At 36.3% G+C, this 26,473-nt stretch overlaps 1 protein-coding gene across 25 annotated transcripts in view; it reads right to left on the bottom strand.

Moving 5' to 3' along the window:
- IRAG1 (inositol 1,4,5-triphosphate receptor associated 1) overlaps nt 1-26,473 on the bottom strand; it is a 126,251-nt gene that overhangs the window by 12,169 nt on the left and 87,609 nt on the right. For 20 of the 25 annotated variants that reach the window (XM_087744887.1, XM_087744950.1, XM_087744879.1 and 17 more), the window contains 13 exons: nt 25,258-25,328; nt 19,181-19,354; nt 18,088-18,165; nt 17,601-17,650; nt 17,128-17,169; nt 15,382-15,975; nt 12,985-13,063; nt 10,011-10,131; nt 7,261-7,291; nt 5,033-5,173; nt 2,046-2,177; nt 1,153-1,294; nt 400-449 (listed from right to left, as the gene is read on the bottom strand). In XM_087744887.1, the coding sequence (XP_087601013.1) occupies nt 400-449; nt 1,153-1,294; nt 2,046-2,177; nt 5,033-5,173; nt 7,261-7,291; nt 10,011-10,131; nt 12,985-13,063; nt 15,382-15,975; nt 17,128-17,169; nt 17,601-17,650; nt 18,088-18,165; nt 19,181-19,354; nt 25,258-25,328 (1,705 nt within the window). Of the gene's footprint in view, nt 1-399; nt 450-1,152; nt 1,295-2,045; nt 2,178-5,032; nt 5,174-7,260; nt 7,292-10,010; nt 10,132-12,984; nt 13,064-15,381; nt 15,976-17,127; nt 17,170-17,600; nt 17,651-18,087; nt 18,166-19,180; nt 19,355-19,439; nt 19,651-25,257; nt 25,329-26,473 lie in introns of those variants that run through there. The other 5 variants (XM_087745036.1, XM_087745045.1, XM_087744999.1 and 2 more) reach the window with 4 other exon arrangements.

Here is a 26,473-nt window from a genome sequence, read left to right as displayed (position 1 = left end):
GATGTAATTCTTAAGATAATGAAAATGGTATGATCATTGAATCCCTAATCATACAGTAAGTTTTGATCCAATGTTCAACTTCCTCACTGAAGAACTAGAATAAAGCACAGGACATAAGCCATTCTCTGGAGCACAGGTATGTGGCCTGGAATACAATCATTCTTAAATAAATAGGTCCCTTTATTATTTATAGCTTCACAGCAAGCATTATCATATTGCACAGAGTCATTCTTCATCATGTATCCAAAATTACAAAGCATTTGTACTAAATTACACGAACAATATTGAGAATTTACCAGCACTATGCTTTGAACACAGCCTATAAAATTGAATGTATATAGACAAAGAAATTTCACTACATAAATTGTTCACTTCATTTTCTTTATATTGTAGAAATACCTTTCCAACAGTAAGAGACATGGATCTAGATGAACGAGGTACTCCATCTTCTGCATAAAAACAGTAGAAAAAGAAGAGTCTTAGACTACGAGTATCTATAAATAATATTAATAGAGCCCTTGCTTGTATTTCAAACTCATATATAGTATATTTATATAAGGTCTGTAGTGACTGCATATTTATGTGTCATACAGTTCTGGTCTCAATTACACCTGCAGAAGAAATTTGAAATAATTGCAAAAAATTGAACCATTACTATCTTTACTGAGATCAGGCAAAAGCCCACTATTTGCCTGCATATACAATTTTTTGCAAGAGAAAATACTCATATTTCAGTTTCCAGCAAACTAGGAAAGAAAAGGTTGCAGGAAGAAACAAATCATTTTTTAATAATGAAATTTTGCCATCATCTGTCATCCAAGAGGTAGTTGCATTAAAACTGTGCAAGCTATGCATATGTGCAAGAGCCCAATGAAAATGTCATTGGGTCTCATCAGAATTTGGTAAATGATAGTGATTTTAAATTACTGTACTATAGCATTAAGTATGGCTTATATGAAATATTTTAGCTGTTATAACTTTTTGAAATCTACTCCTGTAGATCAGAACGTCATGAACAGGTTTCACAATACTTCACTTTTTATCATTAATAGCACCAGACATCTCTCTGTATAGAGAGGCTAGACAAACCCTTAAATTGTTGTGGGTTTGGGGGCTTTTTTGTTTGTTTTGTTTGTTTGTTTGTTTTTTTACCAGATGCACTGTAGCTTCTGCTAGAATTCTGATTGGCAAGTTTCTTGAACTCCATTAGTTCAGCATGATCCTTTTCATACGTTCTTTTCAGATTTTCCACATACTGCATCATTACTTCTGTTGCCTTTGACATACGCTTCTCCTAAGGAAGAAAAGAGGGGAATGCTCAGGTAACCTCTACACTTCTCAAACAAACCATATGCTCCCTGTCAAGGCTAAATCTATTTGTTGTTCTTAAAGAAATATCAGTACCTACACAACTGAAAATTCTGCAGCTAATTCGAACACAAATGCACATGCACTCACATATATCCACAGAATATCATAATTTATTTTGTCATATATTTATACAGTCTGCCTGTGTGCCTATGTTATTAGTTATGCAGTATATGCACATTTGTTTTCAAACCCTCGCAGGGCTCAGTCACTGGCGTCAGTCTAGTTACTTTAGTGGGCAGAAGCAACAATGTTGAATCTGGGAGGGTATTGCTGTGTCCTCATTTATACTTGCTCTGTTTTTATACTCTTTACAGTTGTCTGACTAAGCTATTGCCAAAGGCAAGTTACTGAACTAGATGAGCTTTTTGATCCAGGAAAGTTTTCTTATTCATGCTGCACTGATTTTAAACATATTTCTCGTGATGCAGCTATAGTTCTGAATAAAACATATGCTCCTATTGTACAGATGTTGAATAGCTTCATGGGTAATCTTCTGTTTGAATTCTATTTCCAGACCGGAATAGTGTCTTACCTGACACTACAATAAACGTCTTTAATCTGTCAAAATGGTAAATAAAATTCAAACGGCTAATATAACCTCCAGCTATGGCTGAAAAAGATAGAGAGTGAACATGTGCAGCCAGGATACGTGTTAGACACCAGGATGTTCTTACCTGGCGAATGGCTCCAACCATCTCAGCACGACTAGATAGTCTAGCAGCTAAACGCCGCAGAACAGCAATATCCTCCAATAGCTTCTGGTAAGCTTCTCTGTGTTCATAGTGATGCCATAAGTGAGCTGAAGACTGAAGTGAAAATACGTAAGCTTTATTGTCACATCTTGCCACTTTTAGTTCAGATTAAGTACCCCACAGAAGTGGGGTAGACATGTCTAGGCAGAACTACACACGGACAAGTTAGCCCCAGAGGGGTGCCATCACTACCACCAGAGATAACCTAGTGAGTGCTGCTGCTCTGTTTCAGAATGGTGCTTCACTGCATACTGCAGGCACACCTTTCGAGGAGTTAAAAAGGGCTAAGCACATTTGCAATGCTCTTCCTTTTGAAATTAATGATGAATCATGCCTAGCTACCTATGAATTTTACAAATGCCAAGTTTATTTGAACTAGTACTTATAAATGATTGCTGAAACACAAAGAACATTTTTAATTCACTGGCCACAAGGTGTTAAGGAGGCCATTTATGTTCTTTCAATTCCATGGTACTTCACTTATTTGGAAAATAAAACATTATAGTCTCAAGAATTCCAAATGTAAAAGAGTAATCAAAACCAATATGGCCTGTAAATCAAATGGCAATTGCAATTTCTTAACCATTTTTTTGTCAATCAATACACAAATTTATGCACTGGATTAATATTGTCACTTTGATAGCTGAGTTTAATACTGAAAAGCACTGAAGCACATAAATTCCTTGGGATTAGTTACCAAAAGCAAGAGTGAATTTAGCTGTTTTATTAGCCAAAGGCTTAGTGAACACCTCTTCACTGAATGAGTTTTCTGTTCACAGAAATGTTTGATATGAGAAAGCCTGATACAATTTAGTTCAGACTTACAGGCAGACTTTATGATGCTGGATGATTCCTATATTCTTAAAGTGCATTTTCAGGATGCACTAGTTTTGGCATTGAAGTTGTTTTAAGTAATTAATCACTGTGTTGCTGTTCACACAATTCTCCCTCAGACCAATTGCGTTGTGCCCTAGTTCTCTGCAACCCTTCACTTGTATTACTGCAAAAGTCAACACATTGAAATGATCTGTGTGAAAAGAATAACCTCTCCTCCTCCTCCTCCTCCTCTTCTCCCCCCCTTCAAAAGAAGGGAGTCATGTGCAGTAACTTTTTGGGTAGAGTCATGTGAGAAATTGCATTTGTAGCACAAACCTTTGGTGTAGAAACACAGCCAAGATACTGATGAATTTGACGCAACGACAACAATTGCAACAACAAAAAATTCTTGAACTTATTTACCACTGAAGCTAGTGTGATAAGAAATTGCAGCTGAAATTTGACTGCAAGACCCAAGAAGGCATAAGGGAATCTGTTTCAGAAAAACATGCACAAAATTTCAGATTTTCAAATTTTTCTTGGCAATTGTAACTTGCTTATTTTCTCAAACAAATCTGAAGTTCATGTAAATTAGCTTTCTCTTTAAGTTGGGTTTTTGAATAAGACATCAGTTATCACAAGATTGATAAAAAACCCAGAAAGACTGGTAAAACTGTCATTGAGCCATATAACATGTGCCTGTCCTACAGAAATGAAGATAACCTCCCACTGAGGTTGGAACAAGTCTAGGTCTAATATGATACAGTTTATACAGAAGACATCACTTCATTTAATTGCTTGTTAGTTTATTCCATTGTATAGAACAAAAGCTTTCATATGAAAATGGCAGTTTCCACTTTGTTATAAATTACGTAAAAAAGCTTGTAAAAGCTGGACTGTAGCCTGTGAACTGCACAAAGGAATAAAAAGCTAATCACATCTGTCCCCATGCTGGCAACATGGTCCTTGGTGCCTAATTAGGGATTCTTAACAGAAATACATGTCAAATCTAACAGACTAATTGCTTGCAGTATTAAAAGCCCTTATACACTAGTTGTAAAAATGTGTATGTATACAGAATATTGTAATAAATAAACCCCAGAGATTTAATAGGTTGTTTCTGCTTGCTCTTTAGACAGAGAACAGAGGGAAGAGCAGCAAAACATTCAAACCCTTTTTTTTTTCCCCAGGAACAATTAATCTGGAAATGCAGATTAGAAATTCCAGATGAAAAGATGTAAATACCACAATCTTTTTTTAATTGTATCCTTTCTTACCCAATGATGTTCTTGATAAAGTAAATGGGAGAATCATGTTCTCCTATTTCTCAAAACTATGGCAGCACCTCCTTGTACCATGCAAATTGGGTCTACGGGTATTTCATTTAGCAGCATGGTATCTAAGCATTCCTTCTTTTTTGCACAAAAACATGTGCAGCACATAAGTTGACACACAGATATACTTGTCATTTCAGTTAGAAAATCCAGAGAAAGCTGGCAAGAAGGACTAAAAACTACTGCTGATAAAAGAACATCAGGGACATCTGGAATGAAAATGTCTTCAGGCCCATAACCTGACCCTGGGATTGCATGTGTTCCTTAAGTAATCCTTGCTGTTTCCTTTCCTATACCGCCTTCTATTATCTGCATGCAGTTAAGAGGTCTTTCAAGTCACAAATCTAAGGACTCAGATCATTTCAGTATCTCACCAGCTGGACAATTTACTGCTAAGGAAGGTCTTGCCCAGGAGAGCATGGATCAGAGCTCAAATTGCAGTTCTGAATGCTTTTAGCTTTCTCACAGGCTTATTCCAAGAATTGAACAGCAAATTCATAGTATTTATTCCTGAAATCTGTTAGAAGTAGGGCAACATACTCTATGCATTTCCAGCAATGGTGGCCCACTCTGGCAGGAAATGCCTTCTCTCGTGTAGGGTGGTAAGCAGCTTACAGGAGGGAGCTTGTGCAGCAGAAAAAGAAGTTTTGGGGCTGAATTTACAATAGGTATAAGCAAGCATAGCCGCACATATTTCAAATGTGTGTGCACTTTCATGTACACTACAGTTTGGAAAAAGAATTATTGTTGTTTTCTTACCGTAATGGCTGCTTTAAAGTTTTCCAGTTCCTTCTCAGCATTTTCTTCAGTAAGATTTCTCTCTCTCTCTGCTTGGTTAATTCTAGATTCCAAGGTATAACTATCATTTCTAAAGGCCAAGGAAAGTTGTACAAATACATTCTGTTTGGATTGAAAAGGCATTTTTAAATAAGTGTCACAGTAATGTAATTTCCATTAAAATTTATGAATAAGGTATGTTTAACAAACTTTGGTGCTTAAGTAAGTACTGAAACACAAAATTGAAAATGTTTTTTAAATCCAATTGTTTCAAAAATCACTTCTCTTTACTTCCTCTAAAATAGGAATAAATGTGTTGCTGCCTCTTTTCCTGAATGTTTTTCTGGGAGATCAGTAGAGCAGAGACACAATGAAGGAAGCAGCCTACCAGAAGTATCAGAATCACAATGGATCTGTTTTCTAGCTGAACTTCCTCCAAGGGTCCCCAAGGTTTTTAAACAGATAGTCTGTGCAGAGGAAGTCCAGGGATGAGCTCACCATTAGCATTGTTTTACCTAAGGGATAAACACCTACCACTGAAGCCAGCAAAAGATTAAGTGCTAACATTTTTATTCTCTTGCACCCTGCTTTTAAAGATTGTTTCTTTCTTCACCAGATGCATTATTTCTTAGGATTAATACTTCGCAAAGCACAAGGCACCAACAGTTCCATTAGATTGGAGCTATGTAAATAAAGATCTTTTTCTTGACCGGTACATGAAAAAAAAAAAAAGAAGAAGAAACAAAGCCAGAAATCTAAAGAGCAACCTAAAAAGAAAAAAAATTATTTTCTGGAACTGAAAAAGTAAAAATTATGTAAACTAACTGCAAGGTGTCATAAAAAACTGCCCCAAAGCTCTTATTGACCAATACAAAAATGCAATTTAACTCATTTAGTTTCTGGTCTCATTTAATCTCAATTTTTTTACTACTTTAAGTATATTATAATAATTTCCAAAATGCACGCGTATTTTATTACGAAGAATGCACAAGTGTTTTGCTTATTCCTACCCTAAGTCTTTACAGTTTATATTGCCTGAGACAATTGCCCATATTTCATCAAGTTGTTATTTTGATTGAGCTTAATATGGTTTTTTTCTGAGAAATATTTTTTTGGAAAAAAAAAAATCCTATTACCTTGTTCTAATAGCCACCCTTAGACTTACAGAAACCACTTACAAGTGGTGCTCCCCAGGGCTCAGTACTGGGGCCAGTTCTGTTTAATATCTTTTTCAATGATCTGGATGAGGGGATTGAGTGCACCCTCAGTAAGCTTGCAGATGACACCAAGCTGAGTGGAAGCGTCGATCTGCTGGAGGGTAGGAAGGCACTATAGAGGGACCTGCACAGGCTGGATCGTTGGGCCGGGGCCAACTGTATGAGATTCAACAAGGCTCAGTGCTGGGTCCTGCACTTCGGTCACAACAACCCCATGCAACGCTACAGGCTTGGGGAAGAGTGGCTGGAGAGCTTCCCGGCAGAAAAGGACCTGGGGGTGTTGGTCGACAGCCGGCTGAATATGAGCTGACAACGTGCCCAGGTGGCCAAGAAGGCCAGTAGCATCCTGGCTTGTATCAGCAATAGTGTAGCCAGCAGGACCAGGGTACCGATCGTCCCCCTGTACTCAGCACTGGTGAGGCCGTACATCGAGTACTGCGTTCAGTTTTGGGCCCCTCACTACAAGAAGGACATTGAGGGGCTGGAGCATGTCCAAAGAAGGGCAACGAAGTTGGTGAAGGGTCTAGAGCACAAGCCTTACGGGGAGCGGCTGAGGGAGCTGGGGTTGTTTAGCCTGGAGAAGAGGAGGCCGAGGGGAGACCCTATTGCTCTCTACAACTACCTGAAAGGAGGGTGTAGCAAGGTGGTGGTCAGTCTCTTCTGCCAAGTAACAAGTCGTAGGACAAGAGGAAACAGCCTCAAGTTGCGCCAGGGGACGCTTAGATTAGATATTAGGAAAAAGTTGAACGAAAGGGTTGTCAAGCACTGGAACAGGCTGCCCAGGGAGGTAGTTGAGTCTCCATCCCTGGAGGTATTTAAAAGACGCGTAGATGTGGTGCTTAGGGACATGGTTTAGTGGTGGACTTGGCAGTGCTAGGTTAACAGTTAGACTTGATGATCTTAAGGGTCTTTTCCAACCTAGATGATTTTATGACTCTATGATTCTAAAATTGAGGTATATGTCTAAAATAATGAGTTGAAGAACATACTTACCTCAACTTCTTTTTCAGTAAGTGGAGGGGAGCTAGAAATAAAAGCAGAAATTCACATTTTAATTAGTTTTGTCTCTAAAAACAAAGCTATTGTAATATTCAATTGAAAATAACAACAAAAGACATCCCCCCTTTAAATATTCTGTGGTTTCTTTTGGTGAAACCAGTATTTACTTAGTTCAATTGTACTTGTTATGGCTAAACCCCATGCTTTTTTTTAAAAGCAACAGCCCAGTAACACCTGAGTATTGGAAAAACATACCAAAGTTTCTGGCAACTGCAAATACAGCTATCTGCACTACATTGTGATAAATTGCAAGAGCAAAACAGATGTTACCCTTTTGGAGTTGCGGGTGACTTAGTATGCTATACTTCAGACTATTATCTTTACCCGTTTTCCTTCTGTTAACAGTTGAAACCTCATGATGATAATCACAGATAATCACAGATAGGCAGATTCAAAACCTATATTGCTGTATACTGAACTATCCTGTTTTGGCTGCTAAGTTTGTTGGAAGTTAGCTAACAATGATTCTAACACTGAAAAAATATACGCTTGAGTTTTATGTTTTCCACCACAAGAATGATTACTGCCTATACAAAAAACTAGAAAAAGTTACAAAAATGCAGTTTCATAGAATACTATAAAAGAAATGAGATAGACAACATTATATTGCAAGATCTCACTTAAAGGCAGCCATCCCATGTGTTTGAATTTACAGGTTCTTATTCCCTGTAATTGTTCCAAAACATCAGAAAGCTATTCAGTTTTATGCAAGTGAATAGAGACGAGAAACATCTGAAAGAAATGACAGCAGCTGTATATACAAATTCTAGTGGATGCCAGTGATAGGAGCTGTGGCTGACATACCTATCATGCACTGTGCAGACATGACACTTTCAGAAAATTCAAATATTATTGTAATATTCATTGCACCATTAATCCCAAATATAGAAATCAATGCATCTGGCATCAATGATCAGCAGATTTTTCTTGATGGGTAGAATAATATTGATATTTAGAGGGTGGCCAGTATGTCCCCCGTGTTGGAAAAGCATTTTGTGCCTAAAGTATTAGTATTCATATTACTTATTGTTATTCTAGGAGGAAGCCTACTTAGAAGGAGTAGTCTTTCTAGAAGGAAGTTCAAGCATCAGTATGTGTTATATAACACAGCACAGAATGATAAAATTTCTGTCTTTCCTTTGGCTGGGAACATTCTGAGAAATTCACAGTAAGAATGAAAAGTTATGTATGTATTTATTCAATAGATTAACCCCACTGATTAAAGAATATGACCTGAAAAACAGAAGATCTGCATATTATCTGATCCTCAAAACCAGTTCAGCATTTACCTGTTTGGTACTTAGCTATGAAATTACTTTTCTTTTCAATATTCGTTTACAATCAAGCAATGGTCTCTTAGAACTTTTTCACCTCATGCATTCATTTATATAAAACGTTGTATATAACAGTTCCTGCACAACAAATGTTAAGTATTTATTTCATCTGCACAGAGAACACTTATTAATTGCTTCAAATGATTGAAGGCCTCTAGTATTTATAGTATAAAAACACACAGGTGAATTTAGGAATAGTTTTGGCCAAATATGTTTGGAGTTGTTTTCATGTCTAATAAGCATTTTTCTGTTATGGTTTTATTTCTCTCAAAGAAAAGGCTTATGCAGAAACATGGAAGAAGCTTAGCTTTATTCTAATGCAATACAAAATAAAAATATGCATAGTCTCTAACATTAGCAGTGGTACAAGGTATGCAAAGCATGTGGTTATAAATGCTTCATTTGAGCTTTCTTCCCTATATTTCTTGGGCCAGAGCAAAATATTTTCTGAAGTTATGGACTTTTGTATCATTTTAAAACATAAGCTTTCCCTCAAAGGAAAATTCCACTTAAATTCTGTCAAGAAAATGTTAAGTTTGGATAGCAGTAAAAGCAAATCAGAATGAAAAGTGGTATTTTTAAAGGTCTGGACAAACACCTGGCAAGTATAGTCTATTATGACGCCACCTCAGAAGAAGTATGGACCAGAGGATTCCCTTGCTAAAGTTATTGTTGCATTAAGCAACAATAGCTCTAGTTTCAAATGATCTCTTGTATGGTGCTACCCTACACATCTATAACATGCAGACAAACTGCTTCAGATTGCATAAGAGGGAAAGGAGAAACTCTTGAGCCATGGCAGGTGTTAAGCAATCTGTTGATAAGTGCCTACTTGCACAGCCCAAGATCAGGGAATTAGTGAGCAAGTCCTTCAACTACGTTTGCAAAATAAACTCCATTTCCCTGAAAAATCGTCACCTGCAGCAAAACTGCAGGATTCTTACATGCCCAAATTTTTCCACTGGAAAGCAATATCTGGCCTGATTATTTTTCTGGGGGAAAGAAATACTAATATTTTCAACATGCATTTATATCTGCAGCAGCAATCCTAAAAACCAGGAGTGGACAGACGGGTAGAAAAATCTGTATAAAAATGTACTTGTAGTATGCAAGTTAAGTTTCAGACTTTTTAAGTAGAACTTGCAAACTAATTTTAAAAGTTGGCCAGTTACTGGAAGTTGGTGCACTCCCCAACATTTTTCAGAAAATCTGTGTTGCACATTTTAAGATGCAGCAATTTGTCTACTTATATGGATCCCCTGTGAATGGAACTCCATAAAGGGAGTTCACTGGAAACCATTAGTGTGCCTTCCCCCGGATGATGCCTTTCTACTTCTAATGAGCTTTTACCTTCCCGGAAGCGATTTGTGCACTCGTAGTTTTCGCAGCAATACATCAGGAATGCTGGGCATGACATCAGAGCTATTCTTTGTCTCTTCCTCTTCAGTGGGGGAGGGAAGAGGTGAAGGGCCTAAAGACATTTTCAGATAAAAAACTTTTGTTATTTGAAAAGTCATCCATCAACTATTAATAGTCAGCATCTCAGAGCCAAATAGGACCTTTTAGCCTAACTGTGTCTTTTTTAAAGTCAATGAGGATTTCACCCCTCTCTACTGGGAGCAAAAGTGAACAACAAGAAAAGGTCCATCCCTTCGTGAGAATGTTACTTCCTTTATTGCATATGGTGATACATCACTCATCTCTCCTTTACTGCTAAAATAAAGATCCTGTGCCTTCCTTTCGAGCAGCAGCAACAAAAAAGTAATCAGTACAATTGTCATCCTTTACGTAGAAAGACTGAAGTGTGCTCTGACAGTCTCTAATGCACTGAAAAATAATTATTGTATTAGTATTTTTCCTAGAATTCGAACTGAACCCAAATTCATTACTGGAACATCTAACCTAACATTTTGCATTTGTGCTTTACCAGTACAGTTACATAATTTATGGAATATTATAGCTTAGATTTTGTAATAGAGTACTGTTATTTTCTAAGGCTTTACATGTCACCTGCCAAGATGAAGTCTAGTATAATGTACTATACTACAGATTTTGTGCACTATTTATGGTGATAAATCTACAACATGTACTTGTTTGCACTGCATGTTCATTGAAACAGGGCATAAAGGTTATAGTTACATTCTCTACTTCTGTCACTTTCATAAGGACCAAGATATGGCTTAAACTTTTTTTTTTAATTCATGTTACTTAATTTTTTCATTTTCATTTTATTAATTTCATCTATAATAATTCCCTTATCTCCTTCTACCTTGCCAGAATTTAATGAAGGACTCTTCTATAGGAAAGTCTGGTTCCCCAGTCTGAATCTCAGACTTGAGAAGATATCTTCGTACAGTTCTCCTGTTCATTTGGTGTAACAGAAAGATTCTTAGACTTGCAAAACAAATAGTGTGAAAAAGCTCACATTTTGTAAATGTGGAAAATATTAACATGAAAGATGGAAGAGAATGGGAGATTCTTTCTAGCTGCATTTTAGTTTTGTGCATTTCCTTTATATTTAAAAACTCCAGTATTTACTTAAGAGCAGTCATGTGTGTCCCAATAAAAAGCCAGCCTGACATCACAATATCTCCGTATCTAATATATCCCACTTACCTAAACTTCTGTACATGCAAAGTTAATGTTTACTAAGATGATCACAATAACTTGGCATTGATAGGAAAAACATGATGGACCCTGTATATTTGATTCATAACAGTAATAATGAAGTAGCTGGCTATTTCCTATTGTCTAAGCAAAATTACTATTCCAGTTAAAAAGCACAAGGTGGCTTTTATGACAATGTAAGGAAGTAAGTCTCCCTAACAAATGAACTAAGGATTTGACCCCTCGCTTTTTTCCCCCCCACTGAGGACAAGGAGTTGACCCTTAATGTTCTGGCTATGATTTAGATAAGCTAGTAGACTTTAAAAAGCTCATGATGCTCATGAGATCTTGGTTGAAAAGCTGGATAAAATAATGCTTAGCTTTCCATAATGTTTTCCTCAAAAGTTTCAAATCTGCCAAAATTATGTGACAGGCTGGTAAAATGGCAACTATTTTACACTTTCAAACAGAGCCTCCTAAATAATTTCTGGGAAATGATATATTAGCAGAGTAACAAGAATAATATTACAATATCTAAGAATCTGAAGATATAATCACTAAATACAGAAAGAGGACAAGAAGTTTCTTTTAATCTTGTTTCATTCAGACTGAAGATCTGTCTGTTTCCAGAGATAACATGAAATGTAATACCTCAGCCATCTCCCTGTGTAACAGAAACTTTAAAGCATTACGAAATAGTCCCAAAGCAAATTTGTGAATTAGCAAAATAAACAGTATTAGGAAAAATGGAAATTGTCTTTAGATCGAATCTTGAACAATTCAGTTTCAGCTACTTTCATATTAACCATCTCTATTTCAGTTAATGTGGCCTTAAAAACACTCTGAGCAAGTTCTGATTTAACTACTTCCAAAGAAATATACAGTTTTGGTTTACATATTTTCAATTGATCGCTCAGCACTACTGCTATTTAGTTCTTCCAGTTGTTGAATTGTCCTCAGGATTACATCTTCACTCTTTATTTCTATTTTGAATCTTTTTAGATGCAGCCTACAGGCATCAAATCTCATTTGCTTGTGTGAGATTGGAAAAAACATTTGGTACCAGATTTCTGTTTCCTCATTTATATAGAGTTTTAAGCATTTTCCTTATTAAAAATCACACAAATTGTGCTAAAAAACTCCCCACTTGCTTTAAGGTGTATTTTTCGAATCCTTCAATCACATTTATGTCTATTCTCTGGCCTTACTCTTACTTATCCATATTGACATAGAGCTGTGGACCAGAAATGAACATGCCATTCCAATATTTGCCACACATATACTAAAATAAAAAAAACAGGAATAAAGCATTCCATCTCTTATTTATATTTTCAAGGATCAAATTCACCCTTATGGCCACAATATCTTGCAGAGGTCACACCCATTCAATCCATCACTGCTGAAACTTTTTTTCAGAAAGTCACTGAAACTTGAGACAGTCCTCCATCTATTAAGTACAAGCTAGACTCTGTTCCAGGTATGCATCTTTTCATTTGGTTGTAATAATACCTACAGTATCTTGGCTTATATCATCAAGAAATTCAGGTACTTCAATTATTAGTCTCTCTCATTCGTTATTTACTACCCTCTTCCAGTTGTTGCTTCACTACAACTACTATTGCAATTGAAGAAAGCAATTTTTTTCCTCCACATTAGTCAATTCTAAAAATCAGTTTATAACAAAAAAATGCTCCTTCCAGCTTTTATGATACTGCACCTTTTTCCTGTTCAGCTGCTTCACTAAGTTCAGGAAGTTTAAGTCCGACTAAATTTTGATTTCTCATCAAAATATGCTCCTGTTAAGAAAAACAGTAACATTTCTAAGTAACTTAACTAGAAATCTCAATTTAAATGTCCCTGCCATGTGAACACTCAATATAACATTCACTTTAGTTAATAAACATAATGGAGATATTTATATTAAGTTATAGTCAGATGCTACATTGCATCTGACATGTACATTCACACACACACTCTTAAATATTACATATTTCACATTTCATACATGCATTATTTAGAAGAATTCCTGGCCAAGCAAATAGAGCTTTAAAACATATGCCCCTTACTCAAGTAGAAAAATTGAGTTTTAATAATAAGATAATGAGAGTTTTAGTAAATTAGAGCGAAAAAAGCAATTTTTGATATAGCCATAGTAATAAGTGAGTATCTGAGAAAGGAGAGAAAAATCAGAAAATGAGATATATGAGACTTTACCACTTTGACTTATTCAGTAGGATTTATTCACACTGAAGCTTGGTATGCTACAGCTGCAAGTTAATACTTCATTGTTACTGTACTCTGCCCCTATTCCTTACAGGTAGGGAATAATGTACTCTCAAGGATTAAACCTTGTTATCTTATTTCTCCTTCTATCATCTCCTCATTTCCTACTTTCATATTCTCAAATATGTTTAAAATTCACAAACATCTGTTTTTGTTTATAAGTAGACAATTCCTACTGGAGACAGAGTTCAAATCTCACCGAACTGGAATTATATATCATGTTGTATTAATTTTCTGACTCTACTATTTGTGCTTAACAACTTCTAGGACTTTCAAAATTATATGGCTCAAGTGTCTTTTATAATCAAAACTTCCAGTACATATATGCTAAGAATGTATGTGTTATATAAACAGGAAAAGATGAATAACTAAGCTGCCATTCTCAAGCAATACAATGGGAATAAAATAAAGTGCAGAATTTGAGGTCCTCAACTGTCAGCCCTGTGTTCACCTTAAAATATTAACCACTGGAGGTCAAAAAAATACTCCTAATAGGCTGTTAAGGAAAGTAACTACTACTATTTTTTTTTTTTCTTTTCTTTCAAAGGTCATTTTTGCTATACACACATGGTAGTTGTTTTATGATGGTGGTTTATCATTTCATGATATTTCTACTTTTTTCAATACACTGGTTAGTTCTTAGGGTTTAATTCTTAATTTTTACCAATCATTTAGACAATTATTTAACAACGGATTAGTTTATAGATTTCATAGTTCAAGTCTCTCCTTCAAGAAGCTGATACATTTGCACCATGTTAGAATTAGGAACTGTAAGTCTGGCCATTCTCTACCTGCCCTTCCTCTCAGAGACACCCAGTTTTAAAACTCTGGACACTTTGAGACATTTTCTGAGAATGTTTAGTAAGCAAAAAATCATACAAAAACAATTTCCTGTCCCCTGAGATCTTGCAAATGTAACGTTATTGCAAAGGCTAGTATTCTGGAATGACAGGACTACTGCCTTTAGAAGGGAGAATACCAACCAATACAGGACTCAAAAACACTCAGCTGAACAAAGTAAAAGTGATTTTTAAAATCCAAAGAAAGTTTACAAATAGTATATGACACACAAAGGCTTGTAAGCCTCAAACAAGAGTATAGTAACCGTCCCCAAACTTCAGTTAAAGATTTCTGATTACACGCAGGTCTCAGCCCACTCATAGATAAATCAGTCAATTAGTCAATATATTGTGAGAGCCTGTGGATCTGAGGACAGTTCTGAAAGAGCAGAAAAAGCATAGCCCAGGGAAGCAAAGGAAGTAAAAGAGCCTAAGTGACCCTTTTTAAAAGACTGTTGTTATATCCTGAGGAAGGAAAGATTCTTCAAATCAAAAATTCTCTTTAGAAATCAAAATAGATCATTTTAGTCCCAAGTATGTTTTATAAATGACGTGATTATTAATCAACTGCTTCCTGTTTATAGGTCATGTAAACGATGCAAAAATGAAATCTATTGTGGTTTAGACTACCTTTCTGTCACAATGAAAGCAATTAGTACTTTCTTGACACCAATCTTACAATTTTTTTTCTGGGGCCAAAACCTGCATGTGCAAGACCATATGTGCATATTGAAGAGACCACAATGCAGTTGATGCATATTTGAAGAGAACTAAGGAAGAGAATAATTCCATGGAATTTAGTTTCAGGTTACAATTTACTAAAGTTGCAAAGTAAAAACACAATACAGTTCTGTACTGATTTTGCTGCAACTGTTTCCCCTTATATTACTATATGTTTCTTGCAATGATAAAAATAATGCTGAACAAGTTGAAATTTTAGTAAGGTATAAAAATAACTTTAAAACAGGATACAACTGATGACTAGGACTCACCTCTCTGAGCTTTGTCAATTTCTGCATTCGAACTGGTTGAACTTGGATTTGAAGGTCTTTGAATGCTTTTAATTGATTGCTGGATTTATTATCAACAACAAAGCTTTTATCTTCCTCAGATGGTAATTTTAAAGGTGTTTTATCTTTCTGTCCAGGCTCTGAGCTATCCCATGATACAGCCCGTAGTAGAGGAGGACGCAGTCCACATAGTTTAAATTCTGGTTTACATGAAACTTTATGGTCCCTCATTTCTGGAACAGGAATTTTTAGCTTTGAGTCTATATTTCCTATTCCTGGTCCTGGTAGATGGGTTCTTAAAGGAACATCATTTTCCTTTGCTTTCTTGAGGAATGATTTTCCGAGTTCATTTTCACAAACATTCATGCAAGTGTTAAGAGACATTCTGCCACCATCACCACCTGAAGGGGAGCATTTTGGTGAAGTATCCATATGTTTACGTGGATCAAAGTTTTCTTTTTGTTCTGAGAGCTTCTCTTTGGAGTTTTCAAAAGCAGCAGAACGAGGAACCAACCTTCCCTGAGAAATCTTTCTTTGATCATTCTGCCTTCGATCAATTAATCCTTTTGCAGCATTCTGAAAGTAGAGGGACACACATAAAGCAGAGAAACAAACGCAGATTTCTCTTCTCTCCTGCCCAAGGACAGATTTTCACTGTAAAAAGCCATTTCCTTTCCAGTGACATTTGCTTTTAAACATGTGCTGTTGACAAGAGAAATAATTTTTAAAAGGCACTTGAAAGTACACTGAATTGGGAATCTCTTCTCTGAACTTTTGCGATAACCTCCTCCCATTCCAGAGTCCTCCTCCCATTCCATAGCAATCCTCATATAGCCAAGTTTCTCATTATCTTAATGTAAGGTTTGTTCGAGTACACACCTTTAACCCTGTATCTTATAGCACTGTTACTTTCCTTTGATTGTTTTCTGTCAGTTCCTCACCTCCCAAGGGAAAAAAACATGGGCTTGTACACTAAGTTAAAGCACATATTGTAATTTATCTCTTCTTACTTTGTGTGCAGTACCATAGATCATAATTTGGCTGCAATCTCTACAGGAGAACTGGCAAAAGAATGTTTGCGTATAGCTTGGCTACTTTGGTACAGAATCTGTATTTTGTCTAAGGGCACCTGTGTCAGCAGGCAACCAACATACAGTGTAACCGTGGGCTCTGCCTTAGATATGTTGCTACTCCTCTCCTTTATAGTTACTGCTCCAAAATGCTGCTGCCATACTGTTTTTTGTAGGTATTGCCTAATCCACTCACAGCAAAATCTCTTTAAAGGACTATCTGATATTATCTAAAACAAATTAGGAAGCATTCACATAAACTGCTCCACCAAGAGTTGTGTGGAGCAGTAACATCCCATCAGTGGTGCGGAACACAAGGTACAGTAACCTCTTGCATTGAACCAAAAGAGTCTGGAAGAGGATGTCTGTCTAAAACACCAGCATACACCAAAGTGGCTATAGTAGATGATATTTTTACTTTGCTTTTAAAGGTATTTAGTATACTGATATTAACTGAGCTAGAGCAGGGTGCATGGTAAGATGTAAAGGCTAGCTGTGAGCCCACTGTCCTCCACTACATTTGCAGGTGCTTCACAATTTCTTAGATCAGTATCATTTTTCTTTTCACTCAGTGAACAGCCCTTTTAGTCACATACATAACAGTCATATGTGTGCTAAGACAAACAGGTAGATTTGTTCCACAATGTGAAGCACTTACCTCTGCAGCTTGCTTGTCATCCTCTTTCACAGTTCTGTTATTCTAGCAAAAAAGGAAGAAGAAAGTTGCCTTACAAGGTTATCTTTAACATCTATGCTACAAATGTTAAATATAGATATTAATGGATGAACTTTGAACCTCTTAATTTTTACACTGCTTGTCACATTTATTTATGAAGTAATTTTAGGGATTTTTTTTTTCAATGGATTAGGATTATATTGTATCTTTTTCCATCTTCTACACTTAACAGATCTCTATGATCCTTCAATGCTTGTTACCTCATGGATTTTTGTCCTCAGAGTAAACATTTATTAGTCCCTCGCTCTGCAGAAGAAACATAGTAATAATCCAATCTTGGTATATAAAACAGTATTCAAAACATCCCATTTTCCTCAGGGACTAACAGGACAGCATAGTGTAATGTAGTACTGTAATAACCAGGTTACTGTGCAGACTATTCAGCTCTTTCTTACCTGCCCTGGAGATACTGACTCGACACTAGTGGTTGTGCATGCATCAGATCCTAGAAAGACACACACATAATTAAGGCATATCCTGATGTTTTGCTCAAAATTTTTACTACTACAGCATTAGCAAACACATACATGCACAGTTCCATGTAGTATATTAAGGATAAAATTTAAACGTGGAAAATACTATGTAAAAGGGAAAAAAATTATCTAAAATATAGTAAGTGAAAGATCATGAAAGCTTCTCAGAACTCTATTATTGAAAGGAATAAAAAAATAGAACGTGTAACCTAGCAGCACCACAGGAATAAAAATATAATACAAAAAATATATATGTAAAAATATATATTGTGGACATTCATGAGCTTTGTCATATTCAGGAGGAGATGCTTAAATCTACAGATTTTGACTTCTCCTCAAGAAATATTAAAAAATACATTTTTGGTGAGCTTTTATAAGTTAAAGTTTGAGCCTGCATAGATCATTTTACCTGATGGAACTGGAAGAGTGAGAGAGTTGCTCCGAGATGCTACTGGTGAAACTTTAGGACTAAGTGTAGGGGAAACTGCTTCATTAAAACAAAGAGAGAAACAAAAAATACAGTAATTTTACTTTCTAGGCTTGCAGCTTCTGAATTTTTAAAAATCAGATAAGATTAAAACATGAATCCCATAGTCATCAGTCATGTGTTTGTCCAGAACCTGACAAGTCATTTCAATTGCCAAGTTGTGGCAATTAGAAACTTAGAGTAGATTTTATCTCATATACCTGCCATAAACTGATACAATTCTGTTGATACACAGAATCCTTATTCTCCTCAGTTTTCTGATACTGTAAGCACTGCAGAGAAGTAGACACAAGAGAAGGGTTCACAAGGAATTTAGGAAAAAAAAAAAAAAGGAAAATTTAATTTTTAAAAATATAGTTGTGTTTTTTTCCTCCAGAAAGTGTCAAGCCAATTTTAAGATAGAACTTTATTTTGAATTGGCATTTCAAAGCTAAATGAAAGCCCTACTTCATGCTAAAATAGCATTTTGTCCTAGTTTTCAAACACTTCATATGAGGGGAAAAAAATAATTTCAATTGACATTCTAGAACAAAACATATTATTCTGCTGTTTTTAAAGGAGGATCTGGTCCATTTAGCTTAGTTTATGACTATGTTCAGAATAAAAGTCTGTGTAATTATGTCTGGGGGGAATGTTTTTTCAGCAGTATGAATCTTGCCATTAAAATTTCATTTTAGGTACAATAGGAACTTTAGGAAGAAAATATTCACAAACAGAAATTTGTGACCATGTTTTAGATTCCAATAGAAATACTTCATGCTTTCCTGTTAGTGTTTGCAGGGTGTCATTCAGGCACTTCAAAACTTTACACCATCTTCCACTGTTACATCTGAATATAGAGACTGGTCATTTCTGTTTTATATGGAATGTGAGGAGGGGCAGAGGGATTCTGACCTTCAAATTAACAAAGTGTATGTATACAGCAGCAATGTATGCGTTACAGTAGATGGTTGTTTGTGCCTTTGCAGATCTCTGAAGTACAATATAAAATCTTGTTTTCAGAATCTGCACCTACCTGTGGGTGACTCCGGAAGGCTGCTTCTTGACTTTCTGCCTCTGCGCATTAGAAACCTCTCACTCACTTTCTTTGCTTCTTCTAGTAATTCAAGGTTCTTCTTTTTGTCTTCCTCTGATATTTTGACATCTGGTAGCTGATCATTTACCAGATCAATCACATGACCACTGTTGTCTGGGTAGAAAACATCAGAATTAGAGCTATACCTCATATTTCCAGATATATTGTGGCATTTCAGAGTAACAAGTACAAAACTTACCTATAAATTTAGTTTTGAGCTTGCATTTAACAAACAATGTCTGCTTTGTTGTTATACTCTCAAGTTTAGAGGAAGTTCTCAAAAACACAGATAGCCCACTAAGATTAAGTCACTATGATCAAAGATGGTCTGATATGTGAAACTGGCTTTTCCGGCTGTGTCCCCAGTACAGTTTTCTCATTTATCAGTAAAAGTGGCGTTAGATCCATCTCAACTAGCAGTCACAGCACTTCTGTCGTAGACTCAGTTTTTCTGTGGATTTTGTATGTCCAGTTTTTCAAGGCTAAGTTTTTCAAGTCCCACAAACTCACCTGGCAAAGATTTATGCACACTATTTTTAACATACAGGTGATTCCATCAAATAATCTATAAAATAAACCGCAGAGTTTGGAAGTATAAAGGTTTTATTCGATGTAGATAGAAGAGCTTTTCCCACAAATGCAGAAGCAACAGTAAAGCTGCATCTGGCAAAGCTGCAGGCAGAAGTTGTTGAATAGCTAAAGCCTGAGAATTATAAAGCTATGTCAAAAAGCAAATCAATCTATCTCTACCATGTGGTGAACCTGCAAGAATTTTCCAAAGGAATTGCAAATCCCATTAGAATATCCAATGGTTAAAGAAGGCATTGTTAGAGATTGCTTTTCCTCATGCCCACTTATGTTGATATGTTAGATATGTGACCCAGGAGAATGCACGGACCACAAACTGAAAGCAACTGCCTTACACTTAGACCTTTAGATTAATGCATTGTCTTCTAAACAAATTTTAATTAGTTGTAGAAAGAACCCATTAATCCCTGGCTTCCAAATTGGTTGAAAACACTAAACTTTGAGGACTAATTTTTACAATTCTTCAGGCTATGATTAAGCAAAGAATATAGCCTGTTGTTGGAAAGGCCCTTTCTGTGTGAGTTGGTATGAATGGCTTCTATAAGCATCTAGGCTTGTATGGAGAAACAGTTACCTGAAAACAACAGGCCAAAGAAAGGAAACATATATGCTGACAAGGTAGCGTGTGCAAATTTTTCATGGGTTGATAAACTCTACAGACTAGTAAGCTTGTTCGATCTGCAAGAACTGGTAAATAGATCACCAAGAGTCTGCTCAATCTGTACAAGGCCACTGGCACACACTAGCATCAACAACAGACTGCAAGTCAGATGTTTATTCTCAGGTAACTCTGAGAAAATTTGTGACTGTGTGAGTGAACTAACTATATAAGTGAATAAGTGACTGTGTTGCGTGAAGAGTTATCTGGTATTAATAACAACTTGATCACGTTAAAAACAGCTTAGTGAATAAAATGTGTTCTAAGAAATATCAGTTGTGACTGTCTCTCTTCCCAGTTTGATGCCTCTATTAGGAAAGAGGGAATTTATAACACTGTTTTGCAATAAGAACAACTTACTAAAGAACAGCTTGGGTGAGGGGGAGGGAAGTCATCAGGTAACATGAGAAAAACATTTCTAAATTTGACAAGAGCCATTACAGAACAATCAGTCTTCAGAAAATCTAAGGACATAAGTAACCAGCAAAAACTCAAGGCTTTTGGTTTGTCAGTGTGGGGTTGTTTGTTTGGTTGTTTGTTTTTTTTTTTTTTTTTTTTTGAGGGGGGGGGAGGGAGGGGTTGTTTTGTTTTTAATTTCCATAAATTTAGTTCAATTTCAAGGCTGTCAAAAAGCATGCCCACAGATTGGATATTCTTAAAGCAATCTATTTTTAATGAAATATCTGTTTTGTTTTACACTAAGATTTGTGTGTTGAAAGTTTGAGAGAAGGACCTCCCATGGCACTTTCCTTGGGACAGCAAAAGAGGAGAGCCCCAAGACACGGTAATTTCTATCTTCCTTGAGCAGATAAGTTTTTCTCATTATACTCAACATCTTTGCCTTTTTATATTTGCCTTGCCTTCTGCCTCTTCACCACTTCCACTTCCCTTCCCCTTTGCTGCCATTTCCTCTTTTCCCATGAATTCCCTTCAGTTTCTCCTGCTGTGTCCCATCTCAGCACCTGCTTACAAATGATGAGTGTTCAAAGAATCACATGTTGATTATTTCAGGTCTACGAGTTCATGATTTTGTACATGTCCATGAAATTACATTTCTTTCAGGCAAGTCAGACCTCCAACAGGAGACATTTTATAACAGGTTTAATTAGAAAATGCCTAACTTAGAATAGCAACATCTTAGAATCACAAAGTAATTCAGGTTGGAAAGGACTATTGGAGGTCAGCTAGTCCAAGCTGTTCAAAGCAGAATGAGTGGTGAAATCAGACCAGGTTGCTGTTCTTTCAAGACAATCTGGTCTTGAAAAACCTCTAAAGGATGGAGATGCAAAACCTCTCTGGGCAGATTGTTCTAATGCTTGACTCTATAGCGAGTGAAAAATTCTTCTTTATACCCACTTAGAGCTTTGCTTGTTTCAAACTACGTCCATTGCCTCTTGTCCTCCTGCCATGGGCCTGGATCCATTTTCTTGATAATCTTCTCAATAGTATTGAAAGGCTGTATTAGGTTTCCCTTAAAGCCATCTCTTCTTGAGGCTAATTTAGGCCAGCTCCTTCAGCCTTCCCTTACAGGCCAAGTGTTTCAGCCCTTGGACCATCTTTGTGGCCCTCCATTGGACTCACTCCCATTTATCAACACCCTTCTTTTATTGGAGGTCCCAAAACCGGATGCAGTTTTCTAGATGCAGTCTAGTGAGTGCTAATTAAAAGGGAATGAACACTTTCCTTGATCTACTGGCTAAGCTTCTGTTAGTGCAGTTCATGACACTGTTAGCCCTCTTTGCTGCAAGGGGACACTGCTGGTTCATGTTCAACCTGCTCTCTACCAAGGTCTCCAGGCCTTTCTCAGCAGAGCGGCTTTCCAGCCAGCCAACTCCCAGCCTGTACTTAGTGCAAGGCGTTATTCCTTCCCAGATGAAGGACTCTGAATTTGTCTTTGCTGAATTTCATAAGGTTCCTACTGGCTCATTCCTCCAGCCTGTCTAGGTCTCTGAATTGCAGCACTGCCCTCAAGCATATATTAATTAATCTGCCCCAATTTGATTTCATCTGCTAATTTGATGAGGGTGCACTCTGTCCTCCTCCAGGTCACTGATAAAGATGGAAAGCGCAACTCATTTTCTTGAGTGGGTTCCAAAATACAGTCAAAGGCTAGCCGCAGCAGCTGGAACAGAAAGCAGGCTTGAAGCAAAGCTCTGTCTTCAGCAGAATGACATCAGGAAAGGTTTGTGTCTTTCAGAGAACTCTTTCCTTTTGCTAATGTCTAGGAAGCACATGACCAACCAACCAGTCACTACCCTCAAAGCCAAACTATCCAACCAATATTTTACCTATCTAGTTGTCCACCCATCCAGATCATAAAGTCCTAATTTGGATACCAGATTTGGGGGAGGGACGAGGTGGGGAGGGAGCAGCTCTTGCTGCTGCATCTCTGAATATGGAGGGATAATCATTCTTTTGTATAAGTCTGATTTCTGTAAGTATGGTTCCCTAAATTTATTTAGTTTCCACAAGTTTAGTTATCTCCAAAATCAACTGCCGGCAAGCAGGATAGATTTTAAGTGTTCCGAGTTCCCTTAAGTGGATCTGAGCTGATTTCCATGGATCTTATCTCCATCTTAGTTTTATAGGACATATAAAGGAAGTTTCCCTTTGAATATAAGGAGCCAAACCCCACATTTTACTCACGAATTTAAAGGACCACTTCCAAAACTGGAGCAAATGCATAAGAAGTCACAACTCTTTGGAGCCTCTTAACAATCTTTCAGTGAGCTCTCTCAACTATGTTTTTATAGACATACTGATGCAACTGAGTACACAGTTACGAAAGCATCAGAATCACAAACTAGTACGGATTAATTCTGACTGTTATTGATACGAATAGTTAGCATGGCTTCTCTCTGCATAGCTGAGAAGGTAACTGTAGTACAACAGTGGAAATACTACTTAAGTAAAATATTTTATTATCTTATTAAGAAAAGGGCAATGTTAATGATGTTCTGCTAGATTAAAAAATCTCCAATTCTCTATTTGTGTGAAACTAGCCCATGATCCCAGGCGTATTAAATTATTATTGTATTTTTGTCATGCCACAAATATCAAATTAATTCCAGCAAATTAACCCTCATAAATCCACAAAAAGGGAAATGTGTAAAAATACATTGAATTCTGCCGGAAAGGGTTCTGGCCTCTCTGTTTTGACCACCAGAAAAAAAAAATAAGGTATATACACTGTTAATAGCAGAGAGAGTTAGGATTACTTTCAGAGGTACCAATTAATTTTTTTTCTTCATGCAGTACCTTCCATATAAGAGGAAGTAGAAACAAACCTATAATTTAGGGAAAGTAGTCTTAGCTGTAGCCATTTTTTAACCCTAGGGATGCATGATCTGCTATCATCGACAGATCAGTGCTTCTTATAAGAAATATTTGCTGAGACTTCCAGGAATCCCTTCACTATTGGAAAATTCAGAAATGCTCCATGAATATGTTCAATATATTGACCAAGAATAACTCCACACATCTGAGTTTCTTAATAAAAACACATAAAGAGGACTTACTAATTGGAGTCCTTAATAGAATCTCAATTACTAAAAGCAATCTGAGTTGATAAAACAGAATTTTTATTCTGAATATTTTGAGTATCAGAGAGTTAGCAGGGCTCTGATGTTTGCTAGTGCTTTAGTAATGAAAAAAAAAAGATACAGAAGCACCTGTTTCAAGATGCCTAAGAACCAGGTTCCTTAGTGACAGCAGAAAGGGTGCTTCCCTTTGAAAGCCCCTGGGAGTATTGGAATAATCACTTGATTGATAAGCTTGGTTTTAAGTCTGTCACAAAACCAGTGTTTTTTTAAGGTATGCAATGATCACACAAGTCCATGATTTTACAAAAACTGTTTTCATGCACAGCATAAAGCAGTGATAATAGGCTCAAATTAAGTTAATGGCTGGGAGAAAGTAACATTATTGTAAAGATAAAAATAATTTTAAAAATTTATTCTAAATTTCTGATCCCCCCCCCCCATTTCAGTAGAAGGTCTCATATGCTTATTCCTTCAGCCTTTACATGTGATAGTATAAACGTTCTACCAGTTCTCTTCAACTTTTACTTTTAAGTGGAGACAAGTAACAATCCAAATGCAAACACACCAAGACTAAGAACTGATGGGAGCTTTGCCACTGATTTAACAGGATGAGCATTTATCTCAGTTTGTAGTACTCACAAATCTGCATCCACACCATGCATTCAAGTCCCCTTGAATAACAATTTACTCCACAGGTAGCTACCGGAAAACTAGTAGAACTAATTATGTAGTAAAAGACTCATTAGAAAGTGAAGAAATGAAGAAAATCTTCCCCTGGATAGCTTGTTTTCATTAAAAGTTCAATGAAATATGACAGCCAAACTAAATAACTTGAGACTTAAGTGTCTGTTAAGCTCCTTGCTAAAAAAATTCCAGTTGTTCAAAAGTAACAAAACCAGTATTACTTAACAGTATTTTGTGTACAACAAGAGTTTTAAGCATGTATATCTCCAGCCTTCTAAAAATGTTAAGCTAAAGCACTAATCTAACAACTTTATGAAACTAACGGTATGCATACTTCCCTGGATCTGTCTGCATGCAATCCACTTACGATCATAAACTCATGATCACAATTCAACATGCTAGCAGTATTCCCTGTGCATGCATTATAGACAGCATGCACAGGAAAAAAGCTGTAGTCAATACAGTCAGACTCTATATTTAGGTCTTTATTGCATGTCACATTTTCTGAGAAAACATCCTAGCTTAAATGAATAATCACTTCTTACCAACAGAAGTCAATGAACTTGTTGGATTCCTAGTGGCACGGTTAGAATGTCTCCTATGAGGACTACGAGGCCTAGAGAGAAAAATGGACAAAAATTATGGGAGTATGCTACCAAAAAAAAGGTTCTACTTCTCTATAAAAATTTAACATTAAAAGGAAAGCACTTTTATTTGATCAAAAAAGTGAAAACAAAAAAATTTTATTGCAATTCCTCTCATCTCCAAACAAATAGAAAATGGAGGAAGATTGTAGAAAGAAGGAAAATTACAGAAATTGCTCTCACAACGGAGTTCTGACATTTGCTGATAACCTCATACATTGTGAACTTTTGATTTCTCAGAAAAACTACATTTCTTTAGTTCATTATCACGACTTAAAACTCATGTAAATATGGTACCTTGCAAAAAAAAAAATTAATCTTCATAAATTGTTAGTGCTTCTTAATTTAAGTTTTATTACTGACATAATTTCTTAGGCTGCCACACTGACACTCCCATATAGCAATATGGGAACTTTCTAGATTGAAAACCAGGTGAAAGTCTCAAATGACTGCAGAAAACTAAATGCTGATCCAGCATATAATGCTGCTTTTAAAGGGCTGCATTGTAATTCTGACTCTTAAATAATCTTGAAGTTTGGAGAAGTACACTTTAAAAATACAAGCAAATTATAGTATAGATTTATGATCAATACTTTATCAATAGTTTTTTCCCATATTTTACATCTCAATTCAATAAATTAAAAATCCCAGGTCAAGAAGTATGCTTTATCAGAAGACTGACAATAACCTTAATTTAACTGAAAACTGAATTTAAGTTTTTAACTTCGAGCAGGACTATTATTTCCATTCAACAGTTTACTTTCACATATGCCTAACCTCAAGGTGGTATTCTTGCCCTATCTACCTGAACAGGCCAAAACATCTGCTTCAAAACTCACTGTACTATAGTATTCAAACTAGACATTTAAGTTGTCCCAACTGTCTAGTTTAGAAACATTATCTACTTGAATTTTCAACTGATAAGTATTTTATTTCACAAGATCAGAAATGCGGTCCTATCCCCGTTTCCAGGTGCTACAGAAGTTTCTTTTGCAACTTCACCAAAACAGGAAGGAGGACTGAACAGATACAAGGGACAAAAAGGAAAGAAAAGAGCTGGAAAATAAGCTTACACTTGTTGCATCTGGTTTTTAGATAGAAAAAAAGTCCATTAACT

This window comes from Nipponia nippon, unplaced genomic scaffold, assembly GCF_047370975.1.
Source record: "Nipponia nippon isolate SJK-2023a ecotype South Korea unplaced genomic scaffold, ASM4737097v1 scaffold_10, whole genome shotgun sequence".
Taxonomy (NCBI): Eukaryota; Metazoa; Chordata; class Aves; order Pelecaniformes; family Threskiornithidae; genus Nipponia; species Nipponia nippon.
Note: the sequence above shows the minus strand (reverse complement) of the source record. Positions and strands in the feature narration are given on the sequence as shown.